Here is an 18,379-nt window from a genome sequence, read left to right on the forward strand (position 1 = left end):
GCTTTAGTGACATCCCAGTTAAGCTACTGTACCATGCTCAGTGAGGGGCTGCCTTTGAAGATTGTCCAGAAACTACCATTTTTTCAGAATCCAGCTTTCCAGCAGCAGGCAGTTTTGCTCTTACAGCACCAATATTACAACTTCCATGGGCTCTTGTTACCTCAAATGCTGCTTACTCCCATGTCAGCCTGCCTAGATATTAGGATCCTCTGCAGAGTCTCTGCTCTGTATTGCCCTACCATTTGGAAATAAAGCAGATGACTAGGATGAGGCCTTTTCTCCTGTAGCACCAAGGTTGCAGAACTCCTTTGCAAGACACATTGACTTTACTTCTCCTCTGTTAGCATTTAGGTGCCAGTCCCAGGCACTCATTTTCAACAAACTTTTGGAATGTTTGATTGCCTTAATGTGAATTGCTGCTGCTGAGTATCTTTTTGGGGTTCTGCTTTATGTGTCCATTTGTTTTTGGTGACTTTAGTTTGTATATTGGTTCTTGATTAATTTTTTTGTTGGCTGTCTTAATTTAAAACAAAAGGTGGGGTATCAATATTTTAATAAAATAATAATGAGAAAATAAGAGGTGAGATGTGAGCTACCAGTTCATTCTGTGACATTAATATTGTCAGAACCACCATGTGCTTCATTAACAAGATACCAAGTTCAGCTATCCGAATACCTATTTATTTACTATATTTATAGTCGGTCTATCACTGAGACATGAAGCAGATTACACAGTATAAATCAATATGCTGAATACAATGAGAAATATAATACGCTATGTACTAGGACAAGGTCTCATCATAGAGTTTTCAAGGTAAGAGATTAGCAGAAGTAGTTTACCATTGCCTTCTGCTTTGCAGTACTAACCAGGGTTGTTTGAAGTGACACTACCATTGTCTGTGAAAGACCCTCTGTCAGTGTTACCTTCCACTACTGCTGCTGCCCAGTAGCTAACCTTCAGGAATTCCTCCATTCCCATCACCACTGAAGCATTCAATTCTCTTCTGCTGATACGACTTGATTCCTGAAGGTGATGGATGCATCTTAGTATGGTGTCTCAGCTTTGACCATTACACCTTTGAAATGTGGTGCTGGAGGAGAGTTTTGCAGATAACATGGTCAGCCAAAAAAGACAAATAAGTGGGTACTAGATCAAATCTAGCCTAAATTCTCCCTAGAAGCTAAAATGACAAAACAGGCTATCGTACTTTAGTCACATCATGAGAAGACAAGATTCTCTGGAAAAGTCAATAATGCTAGGAAAGGTGGAAGGCAGTAGGAAAAGAGGAAAACCTCAAATGAGATGGCTTGACTCCATAAAAGAAGCCACGTTCTCCAGTTTGCAGGATCTGAGCAAGTCAGTTAATGATAGGATGTTTGGGAGGTCTTTCCATCATAGGGTCACTATAGGTCGGAGGTGACTTGACGGCACATAACACACACTAGGACAAGGATTAGAGAAATCTGCACAAGCCTAACATTTGACATGATACAGAATGCAGATACAATGCTGAAGAATGGTATTTTGCCAATAGGAAATAATGCAGTACAGCAGTAGGAGGAAGGCCAAGGGTTCCCCAAAACAGTTTAACTATAATACTGCCTTGAAAGGGCCTAGCAACCACTGACATAAATCGCTCTGCAGCTGATACTTCTTTGTTTTGCATGGGCAGCGACAGGGAGCCTTTCCCTTTGCTACTGCCGTGGTGAGAACCAATTCAGACACTGCAGCTAAAGGAGAGGATGTGGCTGTGGGGATGGGACTCTGCCTCAGTAGCATGCAACAGTATCAGTAACTGGTGAGGTGCCCAGGCAGCCATGACATTCCAGATGGACCCTGAGAACCCAGAAGCAGAGGCCCAAACCATGTAATACCCTTATTGAGAGCAACAGAAGTAACACAAGAAGGTGTGCAAGCTTCTGAGTTCTTCAGAACTCTTCATTGGGCTGGATGTTAAAGGCTGGTGGTATAATGTGTGTGGATGGGGGGGATGATTTGCGACCATGATGCCTTGGTTTGCTTTTAGTGGTGTTTTTATTGTTATGTTTTTAATTAGTGACTTAGAGAATCATAGGGTTGGAAGGTACCTCTAGGTTCATCTAGTCCAACCCCAAAATAAAATAAAAATAATAAAATTTAATAAAGCAACTTGGGTTGCTATACTAGATTTTATTGTTATGATTTATATTGTATGCTTGGTTCTGTTTTATTCCTGTGAGCTGCCTTGACTGAGTCAGGAAGATGGCATGCAAATTTATTTAATAAATGATTTCACTGCCCAATGTCTGTATCTTGTATAGGACAGAGTGCGGAGGTGGGACATTCAGATCATGGCCTGAAGCATCTTTTTTCTTCCATATCTGGGCACTTTTTGGTTTTTAACTTTCAGACCAATGAAGGATTCCAGCTAACTTGAAAACTTGCATACTATTTTGCGTTGTTATTACTTGTCTTAATAAAGGGTGTTACATTTGTTTTGTTTGGGATTTTGCTTTGGACCTATGTGTCTGGGAGGAATGATGGGGTATGTGTATTTTGTACAGGCCTTTTAAAGTTGGCCCTAAGACATACTAAAGAGGAGCAGCTGGTGGGATTAAACAAGAGCCCAACACACCCTGCTCAAATATTGTATTGTTTCCTTGGAGCTATGTTTACACTTCTGACCTGTGCATCACTTGCCTCTGTCCTGAGGGTAGTATCAAATAAAACAACAACACCTACCTAGATTATCAATTTTGTTCTCTAACTGATTCAGGAATTTACTTCCTTTTGTTTTTACTTTTTGCTTGGGGGAGGAGGCTTTTGCCAGAACTACCCCCTTGGAAAGTTTGTCTTCTTTGTCAACAAGAAGCTGAAAATGTATAATAAAGATTAAGAAAATATTTTATCTGTTAGAAGATCTGTAGCTAGGTAGTATGTGTAGTGGTTAGAGAGTTAGCCTAGGATCTGGGTACAATGGAAACTGACAGGTTTTCCCTCTTCATCCTTAACAAATGCTTTTTCTCTGCTTAGTTCTTCCATCCTCTGGCTAGTCTCCATGTATATCTCTAGAGTGATGATTTTCAGAAGGAAGAGTGGTAACTAGGTAAGATGCAAACTCTTCCTTGACTTTTCTTCTCCTCCTTGTGGTTGCCTTGCTTTCTTTGCTCATAGGAAAGGAAGTGGCAAAAGACTTCCTGTTGTGGTCACAATTAGGTTGCTACTGTTGGACTGGCTCTGCCTGCTCCTATTTCTTTAGTGGCAGCCTGATATGTAAGAGTGTCGGATCAGCAATGTGGGAAACAGTTTTTTCCCTTTAAAGCTATTTACTAGATTACTAAGGGATAGAATGTGAAGCAGTTCAACGCTGTCACTGCAAAGTGACAGCAGAAGCGTAAGGATGCCCCTCTCTTTGCTAGAGGGAGATGTGAAGCAGAGGGCAGCTTTGTCAGCATTTCGCATGCAGGCATGCAGCTAGTAAATGTACAGTATGTTGACAGGCAAAAATGGACCCACTGTTTCTCTGGCACCTTAGTTGAGGACTTACCACACTCTGTTTTATACCAGGAACCCTTATACCAGGAATCAAGGGGAAAATTTTTCGCAAATATTTTATCTGGTCTCCATCTTCTTCTTAATTTGATAAATTAAATTTTATTCTTTTAGCTACAGACCCTTTTATTTCGAATAGGATGGCCCTCTATGCCCTAGCTGCTAGGAAAATAAGGGCAAATGTGGTAGCCAGGAGAGTAAACACCTGACATAGATTAGAAACCGTTCGGTTTTAATGTTTAATGTTTACATTTTAGGTAAAATGCATTTTATAGTAATTTTATTTATATCTATGTAACGATATCTGTATTCTTGTATCTTTTTGCTGTTTTTTAATGAATGATTTTAGATTGTGAAGGCCTATGGCCACATACAATAAATTCACACTGGTCACTGATAAAAGCAACACAGATGATTTCATATACTGAATTCTTTAGGGGTTGGTCTGCTGTTACACATAGGAGTAGGACCACTTCCAAGACCAGGCAACCATAAGCTGTAATTGTTTGTAGGTGAGGGACTAATATTTTAGGAAAATTAATAGTTACATTGATTATATTTTCATATAATACAACAGCTGAAAACAAAATATGAACACAATTTTAATACTTACAAATAAAGGTTTTCCTTGTTTTTTGTGTGTTGTGTATTTAGTACAAGTTATACTTTGTTTTAATTCTGTGAACTATTAACAATCACCAGGGAAAATTAACTACTTTATGAGGATATCCCCAAGAATGATTTTTTTTTTAAAAAAAGACTCCAGGCTAGGCTAGTTTCTCAATCATACAGCCTTCTGAAAGTGTCTGTAACTTTCTTAGATGAAAATTACCACTTCTGGCTTACAATACCTACAGTCCATTCATCATTGGAACTAATTCCTGGATTGAGCTTTGATCTCATTCTTGAATTTTAAAAAATCTTTTTACATTATCTAGTTTTAATTGGTGTATAATTAAACTCTGGCTGCAATCCTATCAGAATTAGAGATGCATAAACCCGTTGGTTTTCAGCTTGTAGACATGCATAACTCTGTATGTGGTACTCATGAATTAAAAAAGCAGGCATGCCTATATAACTCAGGCTTTTAGACAAAACAAAATTGTATGTACAATACAGAATTTTAGTTAGAATAAAATTTATTTCTGAGTAAACATACACAGTTTAGGTGGCTTCAACTGCAGCATCAAATTTGCAAGCACAATGAGCAAAAGGAGGAAATCATTCAGGATTTTTGACGGGTTGCACAGATGAGCTTCTTGCCTGCCTGTACCACATTTTTGTAAAGGCAAAGTTCAAAAGGTTGCTTTTCCTTTCAGTTTGCATCTAAACATAGCAGTTTGCCTTGCATTTTAAGCTAGCTGTGTGCAGCTTTTTGCTTCTACAAGAGCAACTGAAAGTCACAGCGCTCAGGTGAAACCAGAGTCTTTCATATGTGCATGTTTCATGATACCAGTCTTGAACAGATTTGTTTCTGAAGCCATTTTGGTCTGAAATTGATGAAAAAGAAAATGTTAGTACAACCCTGCTAAGTTAGTAATGATGGTAATTGACCATTCATTGTTTTTGACAAAAGCTGATTAAATATCAGTAGGGATACAATAGAAGTCAATTGAAATACATTAAAATCGATCTACTTATTGTTGGACATAATATAAATTGTACAAGTAAGGCCCCAATAGCGTTACTGAAAAAGTTTCATCCTAACACTGATATTGAGGGTCAAGCTATACTGCTGGCTCGAGGTTCCCTGCAGCCAAACAACTGCTTTGGGGAATGGTTGTTAAAAATAAAGGAGGTGTGTGTTTGTGTGTGTGGGGGGGTTATAGGCGCTTCTTCCTTCCCCCTCAAGTAATCTCCCCCTGTCAAAATATCATAAGGAGCCCCCCCCCACACACACACACACCTTTTTTACTGCTTCAGTGTGCAGACTACTGTACCTGGAACAGAAAAGGCAGGGAAAATATCTCCCTCTTGTGCTATTTTGACTGGGGGAAATGGCTTGAGGGGGAGCCTCTCTCCCCCTCCCCAAGCATTCTGAGGCCATTTGGGCTCTCCTTTATTTTTTTTAACAGCCGTTCCCCAAAGCTGCTGTGTGGCTGCAGGGAACCCGAACTGGTTCCGGGGAACCTAGATCCCACTTTTTAAAAACCTGCACCGTCTCACATATAGCTCGACCTTCATGCTCTGAGGTCCTAAACTGTAGTTTCCTGGGCTTGGGATGGGAGCAAATCTCCTTTTCGAAGGGAACCAGGCAGCAGAGCGCATGGGAGCGTCGGGCCGGCAGGTGGCGCAACGGGCCGGCCTTCTTTCTGTCTCCGCAGCTGTCGCAAAGGGCTGCTGCCGCGAGTTTCCTGAGCGGGAGGATCCTCCCAGCGCCGCGAGCAGAGGCTGTCACCGGCGCCCTCGAATCATGGAGCTGAGAGCCGAGCTTTTGAAATCCGTCTGGTACGCCTTCACGGCTTTGGACGCGGAGAAAAGCGGCAAAGTGTCCAAGTCTCAGCTGAAAGTAAGTGAGGGAAGGAGGGAGGGAGAGGAGCGGAGGCTGGAGCCCGAAGCCCGAAGCGGGGCAGCGAATGTTCTTCGCCCCGAGCGCACTCCCTGTATGCCCTGGACAGCTTCTCAGCCCTGCGTGCGAACTTCGCAAGCAAAAAGTCTCGCAGCAAGTTGAAGCACTTGCAGGGATGGTTTACTGGTTTCCTCCCTTGCGTATTGGCTAGAAGGACGCGAAGTCCGAGAGATCTTTTTGGGAAGAGCAGAACCAGCGCTTTGGGATTAAATCTTCGGATACTTTGATGTCTCCCCCCCCCCCCTCTCCCTCCCTTCATTATACTGGGGAGGTTGGGCAAATGACCCGACGGGAGCCCTCCTTCCTGTTGTATTTCCTCTCCCCTTCCAAAGCAGCATTTTAAAAATATACTCTGGTTGCAAATCTTTTCGTGTTTTGCCTAAACTAATTCGTATCGCTTTCGAAGCCGCCTTCAGGCATTTGGAGTGCGGGTGTGTGCGTTTTGTTTCTTTCTGCCTCCCCCCCTTCCCTTGTGATCTGTTCTTTGGGTCTGAAAGATCTGACGTTGATAAGATTTGAAATAAACAGCCTTACATTGTTACTTAAAAAATAGCAATAGAGGTTGGGCATGGAGAGTACAGTTGAGATCCTGGAACTTGCTTGATCATAATGTGGATGGTAGAAGGTGAGATGTAAAAGAACGCGAGGAAAGTAGGGCAGAAATGCTTCTATTGTGTTTGCGAATGGTGTAAAGCTGATTATGAAATCCACACAAGCATATATGCATGCAAGTCATCACGGTGAAGGTTGTGATCCTTTATAACTTTTGTATAGTGCAGTAGCTGAAACAAAGCTAAAATGGTTTGAGGTCTCTGAACCATCATTCATCACTTATGAATGGTGCTAGAAGAGTGCAAAGGCAGCTGTCCTGCTTGGAAAACTCCTGTGCTACTGCTGCAGGTCTCGTTTTTTGTAAAATGTTCTTGCTAAATTTTACATCCTCATGAAGTTACGAGTTTCCCAATGCAAATCTCCTGTTTCATAACTTACTTGGAAATCACGCCTGGCCTTGCATGAAGGCTTGAGGATGTGTTGCATTTGAATAAAAATTAAAAGTTGCTTCAACTGCTTTCTCCCGAAGGAGCCCCATCAGACTTGATCTTGTGCTCCAGAACATCTGCAATCATCCCTCCAGCGTGGTATTTTGTCTCTGGGCTCCAGTGCTGGGCAAACTAAAGATCAGGCTTGAGAACAGAATTTTAAAAACTTGTTTCTAGCAGCCCCAGATTACACTTGACTCGAACTCTTGAATAATCCATTTTAAACAAGCAGTATGAAAAAGAAGTTGTCATGAGGCCCAAAGTCTGTTTATTTCTGCATGCTGGCCTTGCAGAGAGACAGCAGAGAGAGATGGCTGAAGAGGAAAACAAATAGCACTGAGCCATCCTAGCAATTACATCATTGTTTCTCTATGAAATCTTGCTGACAGCAAAGGCAGCAAAAGTTTTACATGCTTGTGCTTGCAACTTCTGCTTCTTGATCTTAAAGACTGTAATCAGATTTGAAAGCAGGGGACACATTTCAGTAAAAGTCTGTAAGTTTTCCTGCCAGTTTTATAGGTCTGGTGCAGAGTGGTAAGCTGCAGTACTGCAGCCCAAGCTCTGCTCACGACCTGAGTTCGATCCTGGCGGAAGCTGGGTTCAGGTAGCCAGCTCAAGGTTAACTCAGCCTTCCATCCTTCTGAGGTCGGTAAAATAAGTACCCAGTTTCCTGGGGGTAAAGTGTAGATGACTGGGGAAGGCAATGGCAAACCACCCTGTAAAAAGTCTGCCAAGAAAACGTCGAGATGCGACGTCCCCCCATGGGTCAGTAATGACTCGGTGCTTGCACAGGGGACTACCTTTACCTTTATTAACTTTCTTAATTCAGGTAACAATGAAGATCTGAGTCATTTTGCAACTGTTTTCTGAAATAAGGAATATCTATTATGTGCTATGGATGGCTGTTTAAATATTTAAAAGACTATTCAGACTAGTCTATCTGTTAAGATCCTCTTCTCAAGTTCTTCTCTCTGTGCTTCTACCTGCAGAGGTGTGAGATGATCAGGGACAGGGCTTTTCAGGTGGGGCACCTTGCTTTTGGAATGCCCTCCCTCTTGAGGCTCTCTTGGCGCCTAACTTGCTTTCCGTAGGCACCAGGCAGGAACATACCTTTTCACCCAAACTTTTAACTAAGGGGTTTTAGCTATTCTGTAGTCTGCTTCTAATCTGAGGATTGTTTGATAAATATTTTAGGGAGTTCATTTTTTGTTTTATGCTGTTTTTAGTGGTTTGTTTGATTTTGTTGTATTGTTTTAGTTGTGAGCAGCCTTGAGCAGGCCTCTGGAGAGGTAGTATATTTTATTTATTTATTTATTTATTTATTTATTTATTTATTTATTTATTTATTAGACTTTTATACCACCTCTCCTTCAAATGAGGCCCGAAGCTGTTTACAAATTGAAAACAACAATAAACATTATATGTCAAAACTAAAAAAATATCACTGCAATTGAGGGGTCCCACAAGAATACAACCAATAGTAAAAAAAAACCAACTGTTTGTCAGATTCCATGATAAATCGTGGCTGGTTAAAGGCCTGCTAAAACAGTTCTGCCTTGCATGCCCTGTGGAACCTAGACAGGTCCAGCAGGGCATGTGTATTGTTGGACAGAGCCTAAATGTTTAGAATGAATAAATAAATAAGGAATAGTCTTTTAGAATAAATTGATATCTGGCAGCTATAACAGAATAGCCGCATGTATAATAAGCCCCAGGGCCTTAATTGCTACTGGTGATATTAATACTTACCAGGGCTTTTTTTCAGGGAGAACGCCGAGGAACGGAGTTCCGGAACTTCTTGAAAATGGTCACATGGCTGGTTGCCCCGCCCCCTGATCTCCAGACAGAGGGGAGTTGAGATTGCCCTCCATGCCACTGAGCGGCACGGAGGGCAATCTCAACTCCCCTCTGTCTGGAGATCAGGGGGCGGGGCCACCAGCCATGTGACCATTTTCTCTAAGGGCAACCCACTGAGTTCCACCACCTCATTTCCCAGAAAAAAAGCCCTGATACTTACAATTGTAGAATAGTTGTTGTTAACATTGGAAGGAGAGAATTGTTGCATGGTGGTGAACAAGAAAAAAAGATACCTTTTCTTTTGCTACCAATAGTGTTTGCAAGATTGCTAGCTTGGTCCAGTACCTTTTACAGAAGGGCAAAAATGCAGTATGTTAAGGCATGAGGATGCAGTGATGGGAGAGCTTGCCTAGCTCAATTTTTATTTGTCGTGCATCTGCTGGAGGCACTGGAGCTCTGACTGGGAAAAAAGGACAATTTAAAGCATTTTCTCACATCTGTACATGTATGTAGGGCCCCTGCGGTGTTTTTGTTCTGAATTATGGTTGTAAAGCAGTACTGTGCCTTGCAGATAAGCTTCCTGTGGGTAGGCAGAAATGGGTTGTTCTAGCATCAGCAAGCAGGTTTTTCTTCCTGTTGGCTGTGTGCAGCTCTAACCTCTCTGGAAATGTCTGGTGTTAGAGTTATACGTCTGGTTTTAAGACCAGAGCCAACAGTTCAAGTATTTAACCCCTTGATTAAAGAGCTTAGAAGGCAAGGGATGAAGATGTCCAGTATACTCTGGAACATAGGATATAACAACAACAAATAAATAAATAAATAAACAAACAAACAAATAAAAAAGAGCTTCTGTGCATGTATAGAATGCCTTGTCTACATCACTGCCAGGTCTGGTGCCAGTGAGCAGAGCTTCCAGACTGAAGCACCAGCTTTCCAGGCAGGCTAGAGTTCCACGCCCTCTCATTTTACAAACAATGGCTTGTTAAGCCTGTGCCTTATCTGCTCATCACTAGAACCTTGTTCTTCCTTGCAGAGTCAAAGCATTTAAAGCCGAAGCTTGAATAAATTATACATTTAAATAGAAGGCGCAACTTAGTTTGTGGTTTCCTGTACTATGAAGTAAGGGGAATTTTTGTAGTTGTGGAGTTTTCCCCCCTCTTCTTTGTCTCTTCCTTACACTTTGCATGTTGCAACAAGACAGTTCTTGAGATTCATTTTTTTCTCAAATCCAACAGTTTTTACAAGCTTTAAAGGGAAGGCTCTCCGTCTAACCTGCACTATGCCATCTGTCTCATTTCCTTTGAATCTCTCTCTAAAACCCAGCTGTTCCACAAAGTCTTTGACATTTCTCTCCTTGGTCCCCATCTTGTACTGAAACTAGGCCTAAGTGCAGGTGACTGAAATTAATGCATATTATTCCCCTGTTTATCTCTCCCTCCACCGCCTTACCTGTCCCCTTGTACCAAATATCAGACTGTATGCTCCTTGGAGCAGAGACCTGCCACCTTGCATGCAGTAAAGTGCCATGCACTTTTACTAGTTTGAAGTTTCTTGCTCTTATGGCCATGCAGTACTGTAAAGAAATGTAGGTAGATGACTGGTCTAAGGTATACATTTTACCTAGCCGTATGACACATTGGGAGCTCGCAAGGAATTGTAGAGAACATAAACTGTTGGAAAATTCTCCATATCCATAATGCAGTAGTGAAAGAATGTTGAAGCCCAGGGCTAAACAAAGAATTTCCTACTCACCTAATCCTGAACCTCAGTAGTCTAGCACTATAGTGCAGTTGTTATAATCTAGTTGCTGCGGCTAAGGATGGTAATGTAGCCCAGAACCTGAGTAATACAGCATAGAGACCAAGAGATACAGGCTTTTAATCTCCCCTGCCTATGGTAGATGAAGCACATTTTCATGCTTCATTAGGGGCTTCACAGCTTAAAGAGTCTTGGTTGGGTATGCAAGGTTGCCGGGAGCTCTTTCTCTTCAGTCCTAATTAATCCTCCTGTCTGAACTCTTTTACCTTAGCAGTAGTAGGTCTTTGGAGTTTTAAAGGTAGTAAATTCGAACCTGACACTTCCAAGATACTAAAAGCTGTTAGAGGCTCAAGCAGGTCAGTTTCCCAGCATCTCTATATTTGCTGCCCTACTGATGGATACAAGCAGAAACCACCTCGCTCATACCTTTTGAAGCATGCTCAGTTCTAATCTGGGAACAGGGGCATCTTTTTTTCCTTTTGGTTAATTTACAAGGCCATATTTTTCTGTATACACGAAGAGTCCCCTAAGTATATAGAACCCCCTTCTTTGTACCTGGGTATCTTAGTCTCGCTGCTTTTGTAATTGGCTTTTGCTGATCCATTTTATGATTAAGTGTAGTAAATCATTGCCTCTCATCATAAAACATAGGATTAGATGTAATTTAACTAAAAGGAAAACGAAAAATAAAATCCTGATGAGGACTGAATAAGAGTCACTTAAAAAAGGCGGGGGGGGGGAGGGAAGGAAGGAAGGAAGGAAGAGGAAATTGGCTTGCCCAAATGTATAGAATTCTGGAAGTTCCTTCCTTCTACAGTTCTATGCAGGCCTCCAGCTTGTAATAAAATCATTTCAGTGTTGGTTAAGTTTTAAAACTTAATTTAGGGACATTTTGCCCCTCTCAGTAGTGCTTCAGGGTATCATATCCTTCTCATGATGAACAGTGAACATCTTTTTGTTACAGTCTGTGTAGTGAATTCTATAAAATTTCTACACAGGGAAATACTGTATGGAATGTGCTTCATTATGCTGCAGTCAAGTTTTTAAAAAATATATAATTGCAAGGCTGCATCTTTCATATTCTTACCAAGGTGAAAGTTGTGGGAGGTGGTTTGCATTGCTTCAGCTAAAGAAGAATTTTAGGAAAGTCAAACCAATGAAAGAATTCTTCCATGGAAGTCTCTCAAGTCTGTTTCCTTTTAAGAGAAAGTGAGCACAGCAGGATGTGCCATGGATGAGTTGTGATGTAAGAGATCAATGAAAGCTTGTCTGTCCCTGCAGTGTGTCAAAAACTGTGCCAGTTACATGTGGAACGTAATATTAGTTCTGTGTCTCCCCTAAATTTAGACCAGTCTGAATGCTGGTGCAAAAGGGAGGGACTTTCTAACACTTGACTTTCTGAGCCACCAGCTTAGAGGATTGGGCTGTGATTGTAAACTTACAGAATCCAACTAAGGTGATGGAGGTAAAGGTCATCGTCATGGTACTGGTGCTATCCCACATGGTTTCTGCTCATGTACAGACAGGCCATGGAGAGTTTAAGAAAACCCCTAGCAAATAGAGGGCACTCCTCCCCCTCCCCCCCCCTCCCAGTTTCCCACCCTTTTTGGTGTGGAAAGGAGAGGGAGGGAGGGCACTTCCCCCAGATCTCTCTGCTGCAGCTGAGAAAGGTTGTCTTTGAGAAAACCCCGTTCTCTTGTGAAGAGGGAGATTTAACGAACTTACGGATGGGTTTTTTTTAACGTTTCTTGGTTTTTCCCATCTTGCTTGTTCCTTTAACAAGGAGGACCTTATTTCAGAAATTAAAACAAAAAATCATGAGAGATGAGCAAATTGACAATTAACATTTACAACAGCCTACTTCAACAACAACAACAACAGAAGCTGCAGCCTCAGCTTTGGTCCTTTTAACATGGTACATAAGGCCCTTTTTAAAAAATGCACAGGCTGTGGGGCCAAAATCCTCCATCTGCTTATCTGTTGTGCTTTTTTTTTGTCTCAGAGAGGATCATGATGCTTCAGAATGTTCTGTCTGCAAAAGTTTACACTAGAGGCAGGGTATGACAAGGCTTCCTGCCTTAAGGAGGCTCTGGGAGAAAAGTCTTCTCTGGCTCGATTTATTTATTTTTTTAATTTATACCCCACCTTTCTCACTGAGATCCAAGGCGAATTACAGACTACAAGCAAAAAAGAACAAGCAGCAGAAAGTTCAGTGAACAAATATAATATGATCAGTAGCATGAACATTCACTGAACAAATATAATAGGATATGGGTTACAGAAATTTGAAACAGGCATAAATGAGAAACACAGCAATGAAACATTGCTGAAACAAATAATAACTAATTAAACATGACATCTATAGCAATGCAGAAACTACCCAGTAGGAGCATATCTACATCAACAGACAATACTCAGTAGAACAATCTACAGATCCTGTCCCTATCCAAGGCATCTCTCTGAGCCAATTCTTATAGCATAGTCCTAAGTAAAAAAAGCCCTCCTGAATAATTTGGTTTTGCATAGTTTGAAGAAAGCCATGACAGTGGGAGTCTTCCTAACCTACTCTGTCAGGCCATTCTATACTGTAGGGGGTTCTACAGAGAATGTGTGTGTGTGGCAACTGTTGATTTTGCCCAACTGCAGGGTAGTATCTGCAGAAGGCCCTGTTGAGTAAAGCTGTCATGCATATCCTGCAGATGTGAAGGGCCAAGGCCATGAAGGGCTTTGTATGTGATAGTCAAACATTTGAATTGAGCCCAGAAACTGATGCGTAGCCAGTGGAGTGACTGCAGAATGGGAGTAATATGCATGTTCTGCCTAGCTACTGATAGTAAAGGAGCTGCAGCGTTCTGTAGGAGTTTGACTTGACATTGAGGTTTCTGAAGGCCACATCAGTCCTAGACCTTCAGAACTCCTGGAAAGATGATCCTGTATTCCCTTGGTTCCAGTGGCTCTAAGGTCAGAACTCAGTTTCAGACCAATTCCAGTTAAGATGGCCGTTCTGAACCCTGCTATTTCCAGCCACAGCACTTTGGAACCAGCACAAATGAAGGTGAAGCTAAAACATAGACTGCACCATAATCCTGCAGCGTCTTCCTCTGCCAAGACCCACTCAGGTCCATCACATTCCCAGTCCCAAGAGCCCTAATCATTCCAATCACATCTTAAACCTGTGAAAGAATTCCTAAGATGCCTTCTCCTACCAACCATTCTCTGCTTTCAGTGTATTCCATTGGGAGCTCCTTGAAATTGGCCCTATGGTCCCAATTGCAGATCCTTTGTAAATAACTAATTCTTCTCAAACCTTTAGACCACTCAAAATTTTCATCCTAGCACACACATGACCACCAGTCTCCCTCAGAGTTTCCTGCTCATGACCCTCAATGACATTATAACTAACTTTATCCAATTTATTACTTACTGACTGATGACTCTTACCTAGATATTCTTCTCATCACTTGGACCCATATGGCTGTTGTAATCCTGCTAGACACCTTCAGTTTCCTTAGGATGCAATTCTGATCTTTCCTCAGACCCAGACCTACTTGCTTTTAAAGATTCCAACTTTTGCTATGAGCATTCTTACAGATCCCTTTCAGCCCTACGATTCTATGATCCGCTAAACATATGGCAGACTGCTTGGCCCGTAAACTGGCCACTGCTGTCTCTTTGAGGTGTTATTCTTGGTTCCGCTGTACTGCCTTACCCTAGGAGACATAATGCTAGAATTGAAAATCCTTAAAGGGAAGATATTTTTAGTTCTAAGACAAATGATGCTTTGGAAAATATACAAAAGAATAAATTTATGGCTACGACTCTGAGAGGTATTCCTCACAATCCCCCTTCTCCAAGGACCAGGCTCTGTTACAGGACTTATCAACCCACTCACTCTTCTACCTCTTACTAATCTCCATACTCCTCTTACAATCACCCCCTTTCAAATCACGAAGGAGATACCTTTAGGGTTTCCAGGTTTCCATCATAGGTTCCCACAGGTTTTACCATAGAGTTTTCATTGAATCCTAGAGTTGGACAATGTCACTTCCAGATTTGTCCTGGAAATGATGTCACAACATTGACACAATGGTGCCCCCATTTCCCCCCCCCTCCCAGGTTCCTGCCTGATGACAGGCACCAGTTGCCAACTCTAGGTTCCCTGCCCACAGAGGAAAACTGAAGACAGTCTCCTAAACCTTTTCATTAACAACCTAGTCCAAATCCAGGGCATCTGTCATTGGGAAATCAAATCTCTTGTCAGGACATTACTCAAGACTGACGACTTACAGTCGTCTCAGGGGACTATGCCACAGAATTCAGTACCCCCCCCAAGCAATCTGCCCCCCCTTGCACAATCTGCCATTATTTGCCCTTCAGTTATTGGTGGTTCAGATTCTGCTGTAAAAACAGGGCTATAGAAAATGTGCCTGTGATGCCACAGCACCTAGGCTTCTACTCCAAATATTTCCTGGTGGACATAAAGGGGGTGGGGGTGGTCAAGCCCATCCTCAGTTTGAGAAAGTTAAACCATTTCCTGCTACCAAAGAGATTCAGAATATTCTCAATCTCTAGCATTCATCCTCTTTTGTACCCTGACATCTGGTTCATGACCTTAGACCTACTCAATGCTTACTTTCATGTTAACAACAGAAACAACTCCAGAAAGTACCCTCCATTTTCAGTGTGGCACACTATTGCTGCAATACAAGGTCCTGCTATTCGGGCTCGTGACAGTCCTCAGAGTCTTTACCAACATGGTAGCAGTTGTTGTTGCTTGACTCCACAGATTAGGGCTCAAGTTCTATTTGGACCTTGATGACTGTTTAGTGGTAGCAGACACCAGATACAACAAATACACTCTATCACACATTGTTTATATTCTGCACATCCTAGAGCCTCTCCACAGTCTTCCTGGTCTATCTCCATGTGAATTGTCTCCTGCATTCACTTCTGCTAGCAACTGATGCAAGTTGACTGTTCTCTGCTGTTCAGTGCTTGCTCAACATGAGCCCAAGCAACTTCTACTGCATTCTGTTGTGGTCTCAGTCTGCAAAGCAGCAACCTGGTCCTCCTGCACATTGCAAGGCAGTAGTCCATGGATGTAAATACCACAAAAGATACAGAAGTTGGAAGAGCAGTGCCTCAGTACTTACTCAACTTGAGCTCACACCACCTTACATAGCGTGGTAAGTCATGGGAGTATTCTCCCATGTGGGGCTGCACAAGTACCATAACAATGAAAACATGTAACTGTTCTTCATTGAGTGATCAACTGTGCAGTCAAACATTCTTCCCTCTGGCCCTGATGTGAGCTCTCTTACCTATCTTGTCAAGTGCTCTCTCTTTGTCCAGTGGGCTAGGGTTGCCAATAGAGATGGGCACGATCCCACAAAAATTAACGATCTAGCTGATCGTGGATTGGTACCGGCGACGATCCCGAATTAACGATCCACACCGATCATCTCCCATTCCCAAACCATGGATCGTGGAGGCCAAAGCGGGGCACGCAGCAGCCCTGGCACTAGAGGAGATAGATCCCTATCCACTAAAGCCAAGCACAATTGTACTCTCTCAGTCTCTCTCTCTCTCTCTCCAAAGGCTAGCAAGTAGCAAGCAAGAGCTCTGCCCCACTCCACTGCTTGCAGAAAGTGAAACCCAGCCTGGGAGCTCATGGCATGGGTCCCATTCAGCAACACAGGAGGTCTGTGTTTGGCCATCAGAGCTGCCTATCAGGGTTTGCAGGGATGAGATTGGAGTGCCCATGGCTACAGAACACCCCCTTCCCCCTCCCTCCCCTGAGTGTCTTCTCCCAACTTGTGACTGCTTTGCTGCTCCATGGTTGGAAGGAAGCCCTGCTGATCAAGGAAAGCTGGGCTTCCATTTGGGTTTCCAGGGTGACAGAAGGAGGGCAAACAGAGCTCAGGCATTCCCCTGGCTCCATTGCCAGGGGAATAGATTGCTGGCGCCTGAGTGTCTGGATCCCCGATCTGAGCCCGATTGCTCCAATCCAGGCCCCTCCCGATCGCTGGATCGTTGGCCGTGGCCGATCATTATCCGCCGGGTCACGATTGCGCGATAGCCATTATTGTGGTTTTTTTCAATCATAATGCGGATCGTGCCCATCTCTAGTTGCCAATCTCTAGGCAGTACCACATGTCCAGTAAAATTAAGAATCTTGGAACATCTACCAGAATTTGCAACAAAACTGAGAAAGCTCTCTTAGTAGCACATTTCCTAGAGCATCATGTGAATGAGACTGAACTTAGCTTCTCTGTTATATATGTTACCAAATCATCGAATAGCCATGAGATCCTGAGGGAGTTATTGAAATGAGTCCCATTGGATTTTTAAGCTAAACACACTTGCCTCTCAGGGTTTAAATATGTCTCTGGACCTTTCTAGTTTTTTATGAGCTATATGTCTGGTTGTTAAGTTATTGCAGATTCCTTATTGTTAAATGTTATTTGAGGGTTCTATCCCTTTTATCTTATTAAGTCAGCATTAACAGTCCCAGATATATTTCCTGTAGGTTTCCTTTTTCTTTACCAGAGAGCCTTAGAAATATGCAAGCCATGAAGTTTTGATTCAATTATAGAGGTGCTTGTGAGTATAACACCTTTTACTGCAGATTACTAGTGGGTTTGGTTTTGTATTGCAGTGCATTATTTGTCTTCTTTTAAATATTTACAGTAAGTAGAACATTTCTTGTAATTGGCTAACTTTGAGAAAGACTTCCATGGAAATGTGTTTTTTCAAGCCGAGTAAAACCAGCAATTTTGTCTGCAGTGAGTTGAGAGACTGTAGCCGCCTGGAGAACAGCAGAAGTGGATTGCACTTTACTAATGTCCCAATGACTATCTTTATATAACTTTGGATTTTTCATCTTTGGACTTGAATGACTTCGTTGAGAGTGATATTTTGTTTATTGTATGCCTTGGAATCAAGCGTTCTCATCATAAGTTGTAATGATGTTTTTTCGGTACTGTGATGTGGATCTTTAAGTGTTGTATGGATTAATGCTTGATTGTGATACACAAATCATTTAATATTTTGTACTTATTTCATACATTGTGCATTTTTTGATAGAATTTTTTCATTGTTAATTTAGTTTTTCATGGTGGATACACGTATCCTTGCTTGTTTAATCTCTAGGTGGTGGCTGGCTATCTCCTGGAATTACACCTGATCTCCAGACTACAGAGATCAGTTCCCCTGGAGTAAATGGCTCCTTTGGAGTGTGGATTCTATGGAATTATACCCCACTCAAGTCCCTTCCCTTCTCAAACCCTGTATCCCAGACTCCACCCCAAAAATGTTCAGGAATTTTCTGACCCAGAGTTGGCAACCCTACCAGCAGCGGCCTCAAGGAACTGAGGAAAGGTGCTCCTCCTTTTCATGCTGAAAATGGCAGGGAACCAGCATGTGGAGGAGGGAAGAAGTGCCTTGTAGGTAGGCTCAAACAATCTGTTCAAACTTTTCTAGTTCTGTTTTTTAACCACAGGGCACATTTCCTCTTACTGCTGATCACAACCATTTACGCATTTCATGCAGTTACAAAGTAGGAGGGGATTAGAATACAGAAGAAACTTTGTTGTGGCCTCTTTGTAGTTCTTAGAGAGTTTTGTTAACAGTATCCTTTCTTAGGAGCAGAGGCCTGCCTATTTGAGTTTAGCTCAGTATCCA

At 42.2% G+C, this 18,379-nt stretch overlaps 1 protein-coding gene across 1 annotated transcript in view; it reads left to right on the top strand.

The window, feature by feature from the left end:
• Positions 1-5,897: 5,897 nt before the first annotated feature.
• DEF6 (DEF6 guanine nucleotide exchange factor) overlaps positions 5,898-18,379 on the top strand; it is a 63,295-nt gene continuing 50,813 nt past the window's right edge. Inside the window, exon 1 of the mRNA XM_054980793.1 lies at positions 5,898-6,041. Coding sequence (XP_054836768.1) covers positions 5,946-6,041 — 96 coding nt within the window. The 5' untranslated portion in view covers positions 5,898-5,945. The remainder of the gene's footprint in view (positions 6,042-18,379) is intronic.

This window comes from Eublepharis macularius, chromosome 5 (genome assembly GCF_028583425.1).
Source record: "Eublepharis macularius isolate TG4126 chromosome 5, MPM_Emac_v1.0, whole genome shotgun sequence".
Taxonomy (NCBI): domain Eukaryota; kingdom Metazoa; phylum Chordata; class Lepidosauria; order Squamata; family Eublepharidae; genus Eublepharis; species Eublepharis macularius.